Genomic DNA, 19,373 nt, shown 5'->3' with positions numbered 1-19,373 from the left:
TTAAAAATCTACAAATTAATCTAGAAAACAATTTTTGGCAAATACCTTGTATAATACAGCTGAAAAAAGATTGCTCTTCCTGCAGATCTTGCCTTTTAAACATATTCTTATAACAAGGCAATACTTTACAGAAGATTTCTTTCTTATCATGCGATGATAATATTATATTTTAATTTTTATTTACAATCGAAATAGAAGAGAACTGTATATTACTTAATAAAAAGAAATTACACTTTTATGTATATTTATTATGAAATTATATTTTTTGCGTTAACACATTTTGGAAAAACTAATATTTTACAGAAGTATGTGTTTCTGTATCTCAATAAATTATAATATCTAACATTTGTTTTAGTGATTATTTTTGGGAGCAAGATTTTATGTGCGACATGAAATTTTATTTTATCCTCTCTACATTAAGACAATAGTGAAACAGAGTCATTAGATTTTCTTCGGTCTTTATTCACGCAAGATTTCTCAAACACTTTGTTGGCCAATATTTGAGCAATGCTGTATTATGACTCCCGATGCATAACTAAACAGCCATTCTGTTTTTCCGAAAGTGGGCCAACTCTCTTTTGGACAGAGGCAGCGATCTCGTACGAACAACAATGGGCGGTACCCAATGGTGTGTCAAGATGGTAAATTATTCATGACCGAGACGAATGAGTTAATAAGCTGTAGTACGAGCTCGGGTCGAGGCAGAGATGAGTGATCGTAAATGTAAATCAACTGGAGCTACGGATATTCAGTCTCGTAACACGAAAGGGGCGCGGTGGCGTTCTCTTGCCCGTTGCTTCCTCTGTCCATCCCTTCAGGGTATCTTCTCTCTGTCGCTCTATTCTGCTCCCGTAAACATATTTATCTCGAAATCCTCGCATTATGCCTTGGTGAACGAACCACGCATCATCTCAGCTAAGCTGGCATGACTCGCACACGTGGTTCAGTACTGTATATTAAATTTTCTCAAGATCACCATGTGATCTCTTTAACTAATCAATTCAGATTTCTCGTGCCTTCAAACTCGTCGATTGATCGCAGAAAATACAACAAATATTATTTTCTGTCAAACAACAATATAAAATTTTTATAGGTGTTACTTTTGCGGTTTGAATAAATATAATTCAAAATTGTTTTACAATTTTACAAACGCAGAAATTTAAATTTTCATTACCTTCTTTCATTAGTTTATTTCTTGTCCAATTATTTAAATAATACTGTTCTAATAAAAGACAATTGGTCAGGAATACTGTAGCACGTAAGTGCGTTACAACGTTTCCTATTACGCGAACCGCATGTTGCGCTCGGTTCGAGTTATTGGGAATAAAAGGAACAAAAGCCAGTATCCGATAAATTCAGTACTGGCCACGAATATTGGGCCAATAAAGGACCCACCATAAAATTCAGCAAAGTTGAGTATTTCTTTCAGAATATTTGGTCACAAAGTAAACATTTCACTATTCATTGTTATATTATTTAGTTAATTGCCTTTACTTTTAAAAACTGCCAAATCTGTTTCCGCAAATATAACTGCATAGGAGAATAATATTGACAGCTGCAGGAATATCTATTTTAATAAAACATATTTGCTTTAAAATAATTTTTATAATCGAGAAGATTAAGAGGATTAAAATAAAAATAAAAAGAGGGGGAGAGAGAGAGAGAGAGAGAGAGAGAGAGAAATGTGATGCTTTGAATTTTTTCATTCGATTGGCCGGAAGGCAGAAATGTGAGAAACAAAAGGATCTGCGTTTAAATAAGAAATCTTGTCTGCCGGAAGATTGTCAGGCGTTTTCTATTGTGCTTTTTAGCTTTGACTACTAGGACGATTTTCACATTATTTTCTTGCTTCTACCATGACAGTCGACGGTCGACTTGAGCGAACAACTTTCCAAGTCAAACCAGCCCATGTTGAGGCACGATTTAACTCGAGGCATAAAAGCTCGTTTAGCTTGTTAACTCAGTGGGAGTTATTTTCACGGAATTACAATTTAAAAGAGAAATCCGTGTGGTGACCAAATTGCTTTCGCATCTTGTGCGTTCTGTCCTATGTCTATCGTTATAATATATAAATGTAGAATGGCAAGAAGATTGTTTTAGTTTTGGAAACGCGACGTTGTAATTTTAGTTTTGTTTTAATAGCGCGGTGATCGCGTTCAGTTTGATATGCGGTTGACGATTTATGTTACTTTGTTTCCGCGGGCGACCACGCAGCGGCGTGAGCAGCGCGAAGGGAGTCGAGATCTGGCAACGAGCGAGTCAAGACGTGTTACGCGCAAGCCAGTTGTTACATTACGTTCTTCTATTTTATTGTACCGTATCTCAGTAAATTCTTGTGTGGATCATCAAGGATTCTTGTCATCTTTATCCCACTTTCGATAACATCCCACATAAATTGATGAGAAAATAATTTGATATTATCTAAATAACATGTATATATAATATAATATTAAATATAATCTTTTGTTTGTTTTTCCGTTTTATATTTCTGATATTAATTTAGATCCAAGCTGGGGCTCAAGTTGGAGTCAGATATCGCGGTAGCCCAAACAAATCTCTCAGGGTAGACTGCCAAACAGCTCGGACCTTTTGCTGACAGAGAATTTGATGAGGGTCTGCACGAAACAAAAAAAATAAAGTATGTACATGAGAGAAGTCGTCCTGGAGCGGTAAAAGCTCTTGGTCACCCTCTCGATGTCCTCTCGGTGTCCTTCACAAAAGTGTGCTCGTTTGTTCCTTACCCCTCATTCACGAGCTTTCGCCGTAACAGCGATCAAACGTGTTTAGGGAAACGAGTCTTTTCAGACCAGATGGGATATATCACCGCACCGTTATGATCTATGGATACAATCTTTGAATATTTTTAGCGAGAGGACTTTCAAACGTGTTAATCATTCAAAAGTTAAAGACAAAGAGCATGAAATGATGAAATTGCATGTCTCTTTTTGTTTTGTGTGTAAGGAAAACGGCATCTCGTTATCATTAAAATTCGTTTATTTATACAACTAATAGCTAAATTTATTGCAACGCGATATATTGCCTTGCGTTATGCCGGTAATTGAACTTCGCGAGAAGGAGAGTACATGGAGGTAAGCGGACGAGGTAATGAACGCGGGATTACGAGAGTCCGATCTCTGCCAGGTCATTCCTCGGATTTCCTTTGCGTGGATATTGGGGATAACAATTTGCAAGGGACGCAAATGTGCTAGATGCCCGCAAGGGTTGAGGAACATTTAGAAGGGAATCGATCACCTAGATGGAGTATCCAGAAGATCACTTGCAGAATCTCGGATACTGCATTCATCCTCCATAATGACGGCGAAGTTAATAGATCGAATGATTCATAAACAGATTGCCACATGAGGCTTTTTATCATATTTAAAAGGAAAACTTTAATTGTTGACATTTTTAGCGAAATTGTATTTAATTACGAAGTGTAATTATTGCATTATCAGTTGATGTCTATGTTTATAGTACATAGTTTATACTTGCCAAGCAAGATAAAATTATCATTATTGCAACGGGCTAGCTCTTTTGCATGTATAGAAGCTATAATTTGCGAATGCACCTAAGAGATTGGTTTAGTGGACTGGGAGGAGAGAATCGATCCGTCCATGGAGATTCCAGAATGGAGAGCACCCGAAGGATCTTCCAGGATCCTGATGGTTAGCACCCATCTCCATAATAGCTCTAACAATGAAATATCATTGTCCAATACGATTGAAGCCACTTTGAAGGGAACTAACGAACTTGGATCTCTCATTTGAATAACCCTATCGTCCATTTTTGCGAGCTCAAATTGCCACCACTTACTTGAAACTCTAGAATCGGACGAAATCTCTGATAAATTTACTAGTAAACTTCGATTCGACGTAGTTCTGATTGTTAATTCAGTCTCTCGGCTTGTTAAACTTAGTTATGGAACATAAATTAAGGCCTCGCCGGTTACATCGCTCGTTTATTAGTGACTTTTGCAATCAAAATCACATCAATTATGAATTAATATTGACAAAGAACGGAGAGAAAGGATAATTGAAAATAATTAACTGAAATTCATTTTAATATTAAGTAAAAATATTAATTTTTAGGAAATGGCAAATAATGCTCTTCTGTCAATTTTGATATCTTTTGGCAATTATTTATCAGTAGAAGAAAAAAACTGGCACGTGATTGTCATGATACATATATTTTTTAACAGTGTCTTTTAGCGTTCCAAAAGAATATCAGGCAGTGGTTTATTGAAGGAAAAGGTACGGTGTAGCGCGGAAAAGATCTTGAAGCCTTGTGGGTGCGATAAAGTCGAACGTAAAATATCTCGTTTCCCAGTTGAGGAATATGCGCTTCTATTTGATATTTACTGTGATCTCCGTTTTACATCTGATTTAACATTTGCTCAATATTAAACGGTAGAAATCATCTTGTATATAGCATGAGAATGCAAATGAGACACTGATATTAAATGCCACTTTAATTATCACAATATTTACGTATAATCTCTCTTTATAAAATGTGTTTTTAATATTATTAATTTAAGGAAAAGCTGTGCCAATACTTGCTCTCTAACATATAATACCTTAACAACATCTTATGCTAGATAAGATGGCGAGGAGTTCAAGTTGGCTAATATTATCTCTACCACCTCGGCGTGTAATGATAATTAATAGCCGAGGAATGTTGAGAATAATTAATTGTTGGCGAATAATTGATAGCATGCCATGGTAAAATAAACATAATTGAACCGTAATTTATTATCTGCGCACTCTCTCTCGGCTGGATAAATATTAAACAGCGAATTCCATGGGTATACCCGTTGATTGCTTATTATGGAAATTTAATAAATATGTTGTTTTATGCATTAATAACGCATTGAACACAAATTTTCACGAATAATGTAATATGAATGTCTAGAAATTTCCTATCAAGTTTTACGTTTTCATATTTTTTAGAGATATTTAATAATATTTGATGAATTATATGAGTAGCAGTATCGCTTATCAGACATTTTAATGTATTTGGTGCACGATACTTTTTGTGGAAAATGGTGCTATAATACGCGAATCTGCGAATGTAAAGTTTGAAACGCGTTAAATGGTGCGATTGCAATTTCTTTTACAGGTATCTAAAATGTATCACGGCTTTACGAGTGTTGTCACGATCGCACGAGTATAACGCATGACGAGATGTTAAACATAAGGCGTAATATTACACAGTCGACGTAGACGATGTGACGTCGATGTCGTTGTCATCATTTGGATTTTACTGCACATAATCTCTCTATACGCGCTCTCATTAGCGCATTTATGGATAGTTTCGCGATTATGGAAGGAAAATGACGTAAGGAAAAAGTCATTCAGCTGATATCGCAGAAGTTCTTTTTAAAGTTTCGCAACTGTTTTAATCTTTTTAGTTCGTTCTTTATTTCTCAAAAATAATTTAATGCAATCAAATTTATTAAAAAATTTAACATTAATTTTTCACTGTTAATATACATTTAATATATTTATATAATTTAATATGATATAATTTATATGATTCAATATATTAAAATAATTCAATTTAATATGCAAAATTAAAATGTATTGAATTCTTTTAATGTGTTTTATTAAATATGATACATTTTGTATGATTTGCATTTTTTAATTAAGCTTTCTTAAATTATTTTTATAAAACATACATTTTATTACTTAACTATTTATTCTTACGTGTACACCTTCGATTTTTATACTTGCAATACTTTTTAAGAACTTTTCAATTAGATTAGAGAATACAATGATATTAGATGGATGAATAAAAATACTTGAAAATGTACCAACAAAATAGAGAAAGAGCAATTACGGTAAAACTCATTATCCTGTTTCTACATTTCAAAGAGAATTACGTTTATAGCGGACTGTACCTTTCCCAATCTGGCCTTCGGTTTGATTGGTTCGATTTCGGTTGCGCCCTAATTCGATCCTGTTAGCACGCAATCGGCATAACGATTGGTGTTGGCATGCCAACAATTACATTGTTAAACTATCGCCTGTATTTTGAACTCTCATTATCTTGGCACCATCTACATTTGTGCAGCACGAAAACGCCAAATTGAAATTAGACTAAATTTTAAGAATGATGAAAAAAAAGAATTGAGAAAACCGCAGAAGAGGTTCATTAAATTCCGGTCAAAACGGAGCTTTCACCGTTCTGTTCAACTAACGCGCGGATATTATTACTCGAAGAATAATCGTTCAAAATAGTCTTTTGGGGATGCTTGCCGGGACAGGTTGCAAGGAGAAGCTTCGGCTCCCTGAGTAAACCCGAGGCTTTCCTTTCGACGAGCTTTCGTCATTGTGCCTGGGCGAGTTCGTGCACGTAAATACCATGATTGATGGGATAGAAACAGCCCTTGAATCACCCCTCTCCTACTTCGTCCACCGACCATCCTCGAGACCAACCACTCCCGCTCCAAGTTTACAAGGAGGCCACAATGGGCCGAGCAGTGCCGATTTTCTGTGCAACCCCTCGCGATGGGCACTTAACACCCCATCCATCCCCGGTATTGTCTGATTGTTCAATGGCACGTGCTACGATCCATTCCTTCAACCACTCCCGACGTTCTTGGTGCTCTTCGGTGTGCTCTTCGAACACGATTCTCTTGCGATTCAGCCAAGCAAAGTTTGTCTTTTAATTTATCTCGGTATCATTTACAATGCGGCAATTGAGGCAACCATATCAGTTGATTCTACAACGTTAGATACTCGTTATCCCGGCATGCGTTGCAATTGATTTGTTAACAGTTATTGAACAAAAATATCTCGTAAATCATGATTCTGCAATAATGACGATAAGGGAACTGTAATGCCGCTATTATTGTCGAGCAGAGAGACGAGAGACGAACGAATGCTCGAGACTTCAATTTAACTGGCGACTCTTCGTTTGATAGCTACTCAAGAGCAAGTGGGAATAAAACATATTGCAGTGGGAGATCAAAGATAAGGGTTGTCGATCGAAGATGCAATAGGGATGTGTGGATGTACATACATGTGCGATGCATCACCATTACCGCACAAAATCCAAAGCGCCGGGGCGTCGCAGAATTTTTATTCAGAGAGCATCTTCGGAGATACGAGATCAAATTAGCTCTCCAGACGTCAGATCAAAATATATTTACCTCCTATGCGAACTCTTTGCTCTTCTTTCGTTTTCCCGATCGTTCGTCCACTTTTATTTCCGACAGCGGAGTTAATGTATTTTGTAAAAAGAGGTTTCAAAAAATGTTATATCAAAGATGTACTATGCTTTATGCTGGTAACGGTTTTATTTCACTTAATTAAAAACATATTATTTTTATTGTATTATTTATAAAAAAATAGATTAACGTTTAGATGTATTTGCAAGCAAAGTTTATATACACTATAACACGCAAATAGAGAGAACGAGCGAAAGATGTGAAAATACTCATAACGAATATCTGGAAAAAATTTCACGAATGTAAAACTACTTTACGACTATAAATAAAGTTATTTCATGCAAAACGTCAAAATTAGTTTTATTTATAATTAGTTTTATATTAAACTATATAATATAAAACTATATAACTATATAAGTTTCAAAACTGCATGACTCTCCCTCTCTTTCTCTCTCTCTCTCTCTTTCTCTCTAAATACGTTATTATATCATGTTATTCGCCAAATAAATATTAAATGTTTAACTTCACAGAAATATACTTTGATAATATTTATTATATCTCATACATTATTTACGTTCCATATAATTAAAAACCGAACTAAGTAAAAGAAGAAAATTTGCGCGAAGCTAAAAAGAACGAAGTGGTAGAGCAAGAAATGCAAGGAAAAAAAGAGAAGTGAAGAGGGTGGAAGCAAGTATGGGTTGGAACTGGCTCGGAGATGGCAGGAATATATCCGTAGAATTGCACGTGATGCGAAAATTCGTTTACATGCTGCCGAGACTGGCATCCCTATAATGTCTACCACGCATTCCATTCTGCTCGGATGACGATATTCTCGAGCCTTTATACGCATGTACGTATTTTACGCTACAGACAGGAAATGCTGTCGCGACTACGCTTGCGAATCAATAATTTTAATGGCGATCAGGATCGATACGGAAATTATTTGCGCCTCTTGTTTACTGACTGCTCCACTTTCTCAATCGAGAATCGATTTTTCGAGTAAATATTGCTATAATTATCGACTCGTGTTATTTTTCTCTCAAAACGATGCATCTTTGATCGCCTTTTTCTCGCTATCGAGGAATTATAAAATTCTCAAAATCAGGATTCATTCTTTTTTGATAGCAAAATGTGCAATATCATAATGGAATTTCGTCACGCAGACAAAACTAAATTTTGCAGTTGCATGACTCCGCTATTCTGTATCGTCCTTCGCGTCCGGGGGATGAATACGAATGACAAGTCAACGGGGCGTACCTGTTGGTAAGCAGAAGCGCAATATATGGAATATCGAATGCACTGACTCGGCTGTCTCGACCAGACATTCTCGTAGCCCGGCCACCGGATGCATCAAATGCACCAAATGCAGCGTGATAACGTCACTCACAGGACGTAGGGTCGGTAATTCGGCAACGACGCGAGAGAGTGACAGGGCAAGGGAATAGTTCCATCCCGGAACCGCCCAATCCGCCGCGAGTAATTTTCGAAATTGGCCTTCCAGAGCGACATTGATTCGACGTACGATGATCGCTCGTAAAAATCGGAAATTGTCGAGAATGAATAATTGTTTCACGGATGAAATATCCCTGCAAAAGACTCGAGCACCGAAAATTGCTTGTCGTTTTAGAAAGTATCTTTTAAAAAGTTGCATCTTCGCAGAGAGATACAAACTGGCGGGAGACTGGATTGACGTTCCACTGGTGATGCGAGTGTATACCTAAGAAATTATACGTTTCGCTGATTATCGTAAATAAGTTGGGATGTTGATACTGCGAATGATCGATACTGTAGCTGTCGTTGGCTTTCGCCTCGGTAGCGAGGAAACTTGTTTGCGGCGAGAACGTGCTGAGGAGCTTGCCGCATAGCTTAGAAGTCAAGTTTTACGAATAATAAGGTATTTCGTCTTCGTCGCTTCTTCGACTTTGGTTCTGTTGATCCTTTCACAGTGACCAGGCTGTGCCAGATGGAAGAGGTCCGAGCATTAAGCAGAGTCCATTAAGCAGAGTCCGGCGAGGACCGGCGATCAAACACGTTAATTAAATCGCTCCTTGTTTGAAGTCCTTTGTTTAAGGTTTTTCTAAAAGCAATAGGCGGCAGATTTGATCGAGTGCTTCATTTAAGATTAAAATTAGGTGCTTCTCCGTCGATGTTTTTTAACTTTTTTTGACAAAGGCGTCACGAAGAAAGGGCATCGAACAACATTGCTGTCTGAGGAGCCCTTTTATTGACGGTGATAAACTTTTTTATGAACCTCATGCGAATTACTACTTTTTATGACTCGTACTCTTGATCTGTCGTTTTTTCCAATTCTTAACGTTCGCTGCCTCGATGTCCCCATCCTCAGAAAGTTCTTCAAAGAATCTCACCGAGAGAGCTTGGTATATCTCGTGATTACGAAAGATGGGAATTTAAAGCGCTTTATGATTTAAAAATTTACAAAAGAGTGCAAGTTCAAAGTTGAAAGATTTTATTCATTCTGCTTTGCGATGAGTCTTTGAAGCGTTAGATTGGATTTTTCTTCCGACGATGACGTTATCATGGCATTATCATAGCAACATTATGTTAAAATTATGTGGTAAATAATTTCAATTTAACTATATATACATGAGAGACATGTAAATCCTTGCTTTCCGAGGCCCTTAGATCTGAGTAGGATTATGTTGTGACGCTCGTAGTCCAGCTTGGCAGCATGGAACGCGCGTTTCATATAATTGCGCTATAATAGCCATCGCAGATGCCGGGTCGTTAAATTGTTAATACATCGTTCTACCGCGATTACCGGAAATTTCTCCGGAGTTAATTCCGTAACCTTCTGGCTCCACCGGCACGAGTTTAAAAAAGTTTTTGGTCGATTGATCATTAGGAAATGATATGCTCGATCCATCGATATGGTCTCTTTCGACTTATCGGCGAATTGCTCGATCAATTTCATCCTTTTCACGTAACGGCGACACTTGAGACTTTTGGCTTCTGCCCTCTCAGCTTTCTCAGTTTGATATACGGATTTTTAAAGTAATATTCAAACTCTCTTGACAATCAAACATTTTGATGGGAAACGTGAGAGATTTAAAATAATTAGGAGAATGTAATAATTATATCAAATGCTTTTCCGCGAAAATTGGTGATGCAAGCCCCGATAGCTGTCAATACATTGCGATATTTGTCATTGTGTGTATGCTGGCGCGGTTGGATAACTAATTAAATAAACGATGTGTACTCCGACAGTAAATTAAATTAATTTTATGATAAATATGACTTCCCCCCCCTCTCTCTCTCTCTCTCTTTCTCCTCATATTTGTTGTAATTATTTAACACGTATCAAAGATCCGTGAAATAAACATGTTAATTACAAAAAGATATACGATGTCGCAGGAAGATGTATACATATGTATACATACAATTAAAATTTTTGTTACTTTATAAAATTGATCCCAAGTAATTGATCATGAAAACACCGACGAATACAACAAACAGAAATACACTAATTCTTAAAATACCATAAAAAACGAATGACAGAAAACTATTGCAAACTATGCGCATCGTTCAATGTCAATAACTAATAGCGGATTAAAAATAACAGTGAGCGGAGATTTCTTGAAATTGACTTGGAGAACATCCACATCGGCATCCAGATATCGATATGACGCGAGATTTCGCGAGAAAAGTTTTGTCGCGCCGCCATTAATAATAATAAAACGTCGCGACGTCGATAATAACTCGTTCTATAATGGCGCTCACCGACTCCACCAAATGCGAAGAAACGCAAGACAAGGACGGGGTGGAACGACTAGGATTCCCTGGAGCACATGCGTCTTCTCTTACGCTCAACGCGTTATTTTATTACCGTTCTAAATTTGCTTTGGACTTAGCCATTTTCCGCCTACTGAAATTTTCCTTTTGATACTTTTTTCAATAACTTTACAAACTTGCGCTCTTGATACTATACTCTATGTTCTCTCTTATACATAAAAATGTTCCAAGCTCCTCGTGGACTTTGGTTTTCAAAATTAAACTGTTCAAAAGCAAGATTGAAACAGAAAAGAAGTCTCATGCTTTTGCATTACGCAGAATATTGCACAAGATTATTGATTAAGAGTCAGGTGAAGTTGCAATAGAAATTGTATAATTTCAAATGTGTTCGTTTTTTGCAGGGGGTGTAGAGTCGCCGTAAAAAATCGCGGCGATACAGACGCAGTGGCAACCCTCCCAGCGTCGCACACACCCTCTCGGCGTCGCTCTCGCCCTCTTTCATCGCCGTCGCGACGCTCAGCCACCGTCGTTCGATGGAGGCGCGCATTTACGAAGGGCCAGTACGCCTCCGGCCGTCGTGCGGATCGAACGTGACGACTCGCATCATTCCGCGTCGCGACATCGAGCATCATCGCCATTGGATTCGGGATTGTCTGCAATCAACGGATAATTCTTGTGCGACGCGATGGTTCCCCAAGAATCAGAAACTCCCCTGGCCATATCCTCGAGAGAGACACGTGTACGAGCGTACGCGCGTTTCATTTGCAACGACTACAACAGCGACGTGACTGGTTCGCGACAATAGCTGAGTAATTTTATTGCCAATCATTCTCCAGTAAATGCATTCATGATTGATATTAACAATAATGAATATCGTACATTGTTGATGTCGGAGATGCTCGGTGTGCAAGAAAAATTTGCGTTTGTGCTTCTATACCAAGCTTCTGAAAGTGGATTTAAATTTTAAACTTTCAGTTACCAAATTCGTTTTTGGATCGCTCGTAAAGCTGAAAAGTGGATTGGGATTGCTAGAACTTTTGTATTTCTGATCCGCTGGTCCTTCATCAACCATAATGCGCTAATGACGTGATTAGCTCTCGAGAATACTCCAGTAATTTGCCATCAGAATAATTTGCGGGATCGTTTCCAGCAAAATTGATTAAGGATCGTTCAGTCGTTAATGGTTCAATTGACGTTATGCGCAGTAAGTAGTTAAAGGACACAGATTAAGGAAAGGTTTGTGAAAAATCTTTCTTGCATGGATGGATTTGAGTTGCAGGATCCATTGTGATTTCATTACTTTCCATTTGCGCTTTGAACCGATGAATCTCCTTAGAGCTTTACGTACTTGATTCGTTTCCTTTAAATATTGACTGATCGCTCGATTTTACATTGAGTCGTTTCTCTCAAATATTTGCCGACTACTCGTAGCTTTTGTATCCTTGAATTTATCGGAAACTCTTTCTCTGATATCTAATTCTATATGATCAGTCGGTTGTTACCCATATTCTCAAATCGACATGTCAACATCGAAATCCTGAACGTCTCCGTTTCTGAGTGTTCAATCATCAAATCCTGAAGATTTTTCCATCTTTTTACGAATTTCCGTCATCATACAATAATGCTGGATTGCTAGTTCCTGAAACTAGCTATAAAATATAAAATACTCATGCTGAATGTTTTCATTATCAAATGTATTTTATATATATATTCTCTTTATGATGCTGACATATTTTAAATTTAGATACACTAAGAACGCAGATACATTAGGATTTTCCCGTATAATCCTGCGGTTGGGACACACTCTGATCTGCGTGCTATTCAGCAAGACCTTATGGTTCTATCTAGGATTTGGGACGAGCGGCCGCTCGTGACAGTGGAAAAATATTGTGCGCGACGCTTTCCACTTTTTTCATTTAGAGTTGGAGGGATGATCGTCTGACGCGGACACATTAGTAATGACTTCAAAGAGCTGTGTATGGGGTGGATAGCCTGGATCGCGAAAATGCTCTCTACCGTATTGTATTTTCGACTCCTTCGTTCGCTGTGCCCACAAAAAGTGCACTCAAATTCAGTTTCTTCAGTTTCACATGTGCACATACTGTTCCATCTTCTTTAATACCGCATAATTTTTAGACTTAAATTTCTAATTGCTCTGAAAAGAATGGAGTACCAAAGTATACGAGTTGAAACTGCGGATACATCGCTTCTTTTTGCAACAATGCAAAACTCTGTCTATCGTAACATCGTAAAAAATTACACACTATTTGTAGATTTATTTGCGCGTAACAAAATGTACATTACACATCGGATATTCTGGATAGGATATTTGGTATTTAAAAAGTTCACTCGCCTTTCTCTCTCTTTCTTTTTCTCTCTCTCTCAAAAACGTTAAAACATTCGTCCACCGCAAAATAGTTTTAATGCAAGGTAAATATTTCCTCGCGCGACGGGAATTGTTATGCGCGCTACAAATATTTTTCTGCGCCAGGCAATCGTTTGAAATTGTATTCGTCCTCCTATCTCTATCCCTCTCTCATTCTCTCACTTATTCCATTCCCTTCGCTGAATTTTTCGATGACGATCTAGGATCTAAAATGTCCATGGTGCGCCGGCATTTTCCAGCGGATGCAACTTGCCGCTCCTCCGCTTTTTGTTTTTTCGTTAAAAACATGTAATTTGTAATTTCCCGTGAGTTTGCTGGGAAATCCATGGAGCGCAACCGGCATTGCCGTAGCTTCTGGCGACTCGTCGAAATGGGCGCGAATCCTGAACGCATCGAGATTTTAACGAGCGCTCTTTTTTCCATCGCCGCGTCGCGCCGGGTTTGATTAGAGCTCGCGGACGCGGAAATCGCTCGTCGCGACGCGGAAACCGTAAAAATCGCCGCGCTGGTGCGTTCGTCCTCGCGCGATTTTACAGTGACTCGTTTCGCTGAAACCGAGCTGCCTCCCGGATCGACCTTAATTAACACAACTACGTGGCCCTGCGTTAGATTAATGGTATAGTTATATATATTTTAATTACAAATAAATTTTACTTGAACGAAAATTTAATTTGACGTTTGTTAGCGGGATGCTAAGGATGGAAAAATGGAAAAGAGATTTTTATTCGCCTACTAATATTATAGATGCATTATACATTTGCTTCATCCTAAAAGACTGCATAAATATAAATATATGTTTCGTGTTAGAATATTTGTCGCATCTTGAGATAGAGTTTTCGTTTCGGAAATACACAAAAGTTGTCCTTGTTATTCCCTAGTCGCAAGAAAGTAGAAATCCTGCTGTGGAATTTTTAGACTCGACCAGTCAAAGTTTTCCAGAAGGAGTAATTATAAAAGGACGAAAGCAAGGAGAAAAAGAAGGGAGCACGCGCTGTGGCCTCCCTTTCTGCATAGATTATGTAGTACAAAAAGTGTCGAGAGGAGAAGAGGGTTTTTTCCTCCCCGTCAGAGGCGTGAATCGTGGTTGGTTCGAACTTTTAATTACGTGCTACTTAGGAGAGTGCGAGGGGGAAGAGGAACAAACGGTTTCGCCGAAGGGAAAAAGAGGTGGAACAGACTTAAGCAGCACTCGAAACTCCTTCCTAACAAGACCGGAAATCTCTCGAGGGCCCTCTGGAACTGCTGGCGCAGCCGTACGCCGTTTTTCAATTAATTAGATCGAAGTGAAAGAATGATGCTGTAATTGCAATTGCCATCTGCAGCGGACATAATCGCGCGCGCGTGTATTACGGGTTACGTTGATATAGATTGCGCCGCAAAACGATACTTATGGTTTTTTTTGTTTACCCTGAGAGAGAGAGAGAGAGAGTGAGACTAAGACATAATTATTACCATTGTTAGCAGAGGGTAATTTTTATCGATCCGCGAGGTGCATTCTCGATCTTAGCTTCAAGTTTCACTAGCAAAATCAGAGAATGCTCCAAACATTTCTCACGGTTTCAAGTTATGGACGAATAGCTCTTCTGTCCGTAGGTATATTATTATTCGTAGAGATTGAACAGATCTACAAATTTCATCTAAATTGATGCAATATTCTCTCTCCAGAAAGGATTATTTGCGTTCGTACATGAGAACGTAAAGCTTGCTTCTCGCATCCGAGGAAAAAGAATCATCGGAAAAGTTAGAGATCCTTCCTGCCAACCATCCTCGACGCGGAAAACGCGGCAGCGATAATGGCGGTCCACCCTTCCGTTCCCTCCTTCCCTCTGACTTTTTTCAAGCCACCCGCGATAACGGCAATCGGAATTAATTTCTTCGAGAGCGAGCAAATGCACGTTTTAATGGTTTCTCCACATAACGAGAAATCCATTAACGACCACCATTCCCTTGGGAAGAATTCAGAATCTTCTTTTTATGCAGCTATGATATTTCTCACTCTGGTATTCTTATCTCATGCATAAGAGTACGGAGCATCTCGACATCTCCGGGGATACGGGGTATCTTTGAAAGTTTTCTTTGGATTATAACCTTTTTTCAACCTTTTCGAATTTAAAGAAAATCTTCTTGAAAAGCTTGCAGTCGCGGGAAAGTGCGCGCCGGCACGCGAAAGGACTTGAATGTATTAAATTAAAAATAAAAGAAGAAACAAAAAAGGAGGATCACGAAAGACTAGATTGTGTTGCCAAGATTGATTGCTCTGAAGAAAATTCAATTCAGATCCGAACGAATGCGTTGAAGAGCAGCCTGACAAAGACCCAAGGAAGATCTCGAACGTGCAGGCTAAAGGAATGAATCGAAGAATAATTCTCGCGTCGAGATGATTCGCTAATCATGCCACACTGAGGATCACTCGGCGAAACCAAGATGTGCTGCGCAGGTGAGACAAGTGGAATCAGGCTGACGAGATGCGGTGTCGTATGTGGCCTCGCCGCGCTGGCAGCCCTCAGCGTCGCCTTGCTGGGTCCAACTTGGCTCCACACCGAGGAGAAGCTTGTCCTACCGAATCTACCTAGGAGTTACGCCAATGCGGTCAGCGTGAATTTCAAGCTGGGACTCTTCAGAGTCTGCCCGAAAATCGTGAAACCCTCCAATTTTACGTTCCGTGAGTAATAATCATGTTTGCAGCAACAGTTTTTAAAAAGATAGATAATCTCTATTATTTAGTACATTACATTATTCCGAAAAAGCTATTGTACAAATTGGTAGCAGCATGCATGTACGTAATTTACAAGATTCTCTCGTAAGGTATAAACAATATAAAAATTCTTTGTTATAAATCCAACCCCGATGAATATTCATGTTTGAAGAAATGAGCCTAGGGAACTTTATGTTACAACTCATTCTGTACGAGTCCCGTCTCCTCCGTTTTCTCGACGAAATCTCGCAGCATGACGCGTCTCGCGGAGGATTTTCAGGAACGACGAGGAGTAAACGTAAAAACAAATGACACTGGTTGTAAAGAGTGCGCGGAGAGGGGGAGGAGGAAGGAAGAAGGAGAACTGGAGAAGAGAACATCCGCGACGCGGACGGCGCGGTTACAAGGGTGGTTGCAGCCACTCGGACGATGACAATTTCTTTTTATTTCCCCCGCAGCTTTGTCTCGCTCGTTCAGACTTTCAACTTTTATTTCCACCTTTGTCGTCTTTGCCATTTCTTCACCCCCGGTTCGCCACTTCGAAATCACCTCGGGCTCCATCCACCGCCGTATAGAGGTATATTTAAATGTATTCCGCGATTGGGCGATCTGTCCTTATTGTTCCGCGTTTCTATCGGGTTTCAGTTCTTTAAGGGCTGCGCGCGGCATCCTCGTTATTTATTCGCGTTGACGGGCGCCGCCCATCTTGCTGAAAAAGAGCTTTTGCGGATCCTTGTACCTTTATTAAGGCTTATTACGATAGAGGTGAAAACAAGATTCCAAGTTGTGTCTTTAGTTCTCTTGTTTCTCTGATCTGATTTTAACATTGACACACGCGATTAGAGTAAAAGCTGAATTTGCGTCCATCCATCCAGAACTCCATGAGAAAAACTATGGAATAATAACGAGAGAATTCGAGCCAACGATTGCTGTTAATTATCAGTCATTTATGTGGACAAAGTCAAGGGAGAGATTTATTTTGGCGAAACGCCATTACCTGGTTGCATCGAGAATCTGTACACGCAGCGATTCCATAATGGAACCACCATTTGTGCACGTGGACGTATTATTTGCCGATTAATAAATGATTTTATCTGCGGCAATCCTTCGCGCGCGCGCGCTGCTAATAATTAATATTAAAGCTACGGAAATAATGTCGGAAATCGACTTTTATCAGACTACCGTTTCATCCGTGATTTTCTGAGCGTAGAAACGCCATTTTCAGCCAAACCTCAAATTCAGTCAAATGTGAGCAACGATACGACGTTCCAGGCTAACGTTTACCAATCTGATATTCCCATTAACGCAAGAATCAAACTTTATGTAATAATCTTTTAAGCATTTATCTTGATTTATGTCGATAATTGGCGAATGCAAACCCAAAAATCATTTAGGGGTTCTTCTCATCTCGCTTAAATTTCTCGTGGAAATCTGGAGACAATGTGCCACGGCAGACAACAGTAACTGAATTAAATTCAAAAGTTTGCTTCGGAAAACTGTGGGAAAAGCTGGTAGCAGGGGTGAGTTAGTTCACCTGTAAGTAGCCAAGACTCAAGGCCGTGCCCTCTCTCGCCAGCGGGAATCGCGCGCGCGAGTTATTAGTTCAAATGAGCGGTGAAAACAGCAAGGAAATACTTTTAAGCTCGAATGGAGAGAAACGAGCCTCGCCCACCTCCGCGTCTCCGCGGAGACTAGTGATTCAAAGATGGCGGATACCAACCAACCCCTCGTAAATCTTCGCACCCTTCGGGGCGATTTTTGCGCGCGAGACTCTCCCGATAAATGATCTTAACTACAAGAGAAATTTCATCTCTAAAATGCGATGCCATGATTTACGTGACATTTTTTGACAAAATTTCTACTGGCGTTTTGAAATATGGAAAAATGTGAAACATCCCTAAAATAAAAGCATGTCATCAATCTCTGTTGGAAATGTTCCGTTTTGACTTGAATTGATTCATTTCTTGACTGTGTATGATATAGTTTCAATATTTTGCTATCGTACATTGATATTGGATCAAAAACAATTTGGTATCTTGCAATAAAAGAGATGCTATCATACTCATACACTCACGTACACAAAGAGGGTTGTTTTTATAATTTATCGTGTCCTGTTCCATTTTTTGAGGTATTCTGAGAAAAGTGGAAGTTGAAGCAAGCGCAATCAAGGAAAAAAAGAATCGTAGACGAGACTTGCCGTAGCGGTATCCTGCCGATTCAATACTAATGAGTCCTTATTATCCTAGTCATCGCGTGTAATTCAAGCTTGTTCCTCTTTATAGAGGTCATTGTACCTTGCAATGGTCGCTGATGGTAACTAATGATCGATACCAAGCTAAACAGTGAAATAATATGATACTTTAGCAAGAAAGCTTGGTGCGCCTCCGAATTTGATTGATTAAACAAATTAAAGAAGCGGTATAGGTTGTAATATAATTATACATAAAGTAAATACATCATTGATATATGCGTGTGGTACGCTTAACAAAATTAATAAATTAATACATCCTATATAGAACTATATAGGAATACGTAATTAGTTATACATTATCAGTTATGTTCCTGACATAATTAATTGCACACATATTATTATAATTTGTAATATTAGTTGTCAATAGAGTTGGAATAACACAGTCTACTGTCTATTCAACATTATTATTGTAACTATTATTTTATTACTTATTCATTGCAACGGTATTATTATTGCTATAATTATTAGAATGTTTATCGTAAACTGATACGGTTGATGCATCAACTAATTAAGAATTTTAACTAGAGAAATCCAAGAGGAAACCGTTTAGATTGGCGCATGTCAATAATTGAAGCAGAACTCGTTATACGGCTGGTAATTAATTATCGCCGTCTTTGTAGGACACCAACAATTTGTCTTCATTGTCCATCGTTATCAAACGAGACTTACTAAGGGCGGCGAGGAGATGAAAAAGAGGTGAAGGATAAAGAGCTGCATAGAAAGGAAAAGACATATAAAAGATATATATATACATATATATATAATATATAATATTTTAATATATTTAATATTTTAATATAACGTTTTATATAATAACTCTAAACAAGAATTTAATCCAGGTGAAATTCTGGTAAAATTCGGCTAATCGTCATGCTGCTTCGCTTACACTGAAGGTGAAAAAGGAAATTCGGTACTCAGTATAAATTGCAAGTGCCAGGGTCGGTAACATGCGGTACGATAATAAGGTTATTTGTAATTCCAGGATCGGCTGATCAAATCTTCCTAATTTCCTGGATCTGCTCGCTTAAAATTCCACTCGCAGGATGCGTCTGCTCCTCGGCATTGTTGTGGAAAGTGTCTGGAATTACGCCATGGAGGAGAGCTTCATGGCATGGCCGCA

General features: G+C 38.7%; 1 protein-coding gene across 8 annotated transcripts in view; it reads left to right on the top strand.

Moving 5' to 3' along the window:
• Positions 1-11,453: 11,453 nt before the first annotated feature.
• Positions 11,454-19,373, top strand: part of LOC105287636 — a 51,386-nt gene continuing 43,466 nt past the window's right edge. Inside the window, exons 1-2 of one of the 8 annotated variants that reach the window (XM_011353362.2) lie at positions 11,454-11,712; positions 15,440-15,969. In XM_011353362.2, coding sequence (XP_011351664.1) covers positions 15,732-15,969 — 238 coding nt within the window. In that variant the 5' untranslated portion in view covers positions 11,454-11,712; positions 15,440-15,731. Of the gene's footprint in view, positions 12,158-15,422; positions 15,970-19,373 lie in introns of all 8 variants that reach the window. The other 7 variants (XM_011353354.2, XM_026970889.1, XM_026970892.1 and 4 more) reach the window with 7 other exon arrangements.

This window comes from Ooceraea biroi, chromosome 7 (genome assembly GCF_003672135.1).
Source record: "Ooceraea biroi isolate clonal line C1 chromosome 7, Obir_v5.4, whole genome shotgun sequence".
NCBI lineage: Eukaryota > Metazoa > Arthropoda > Insecta > Hymenoptera > Formicidae > Ooceraea > Ooceraea biroi.
The sequence above is the reverse complement of the archived record's forward strand: the minus strand, read 5'-3'. Positions and strand labels throughout refer to the sequence as shown.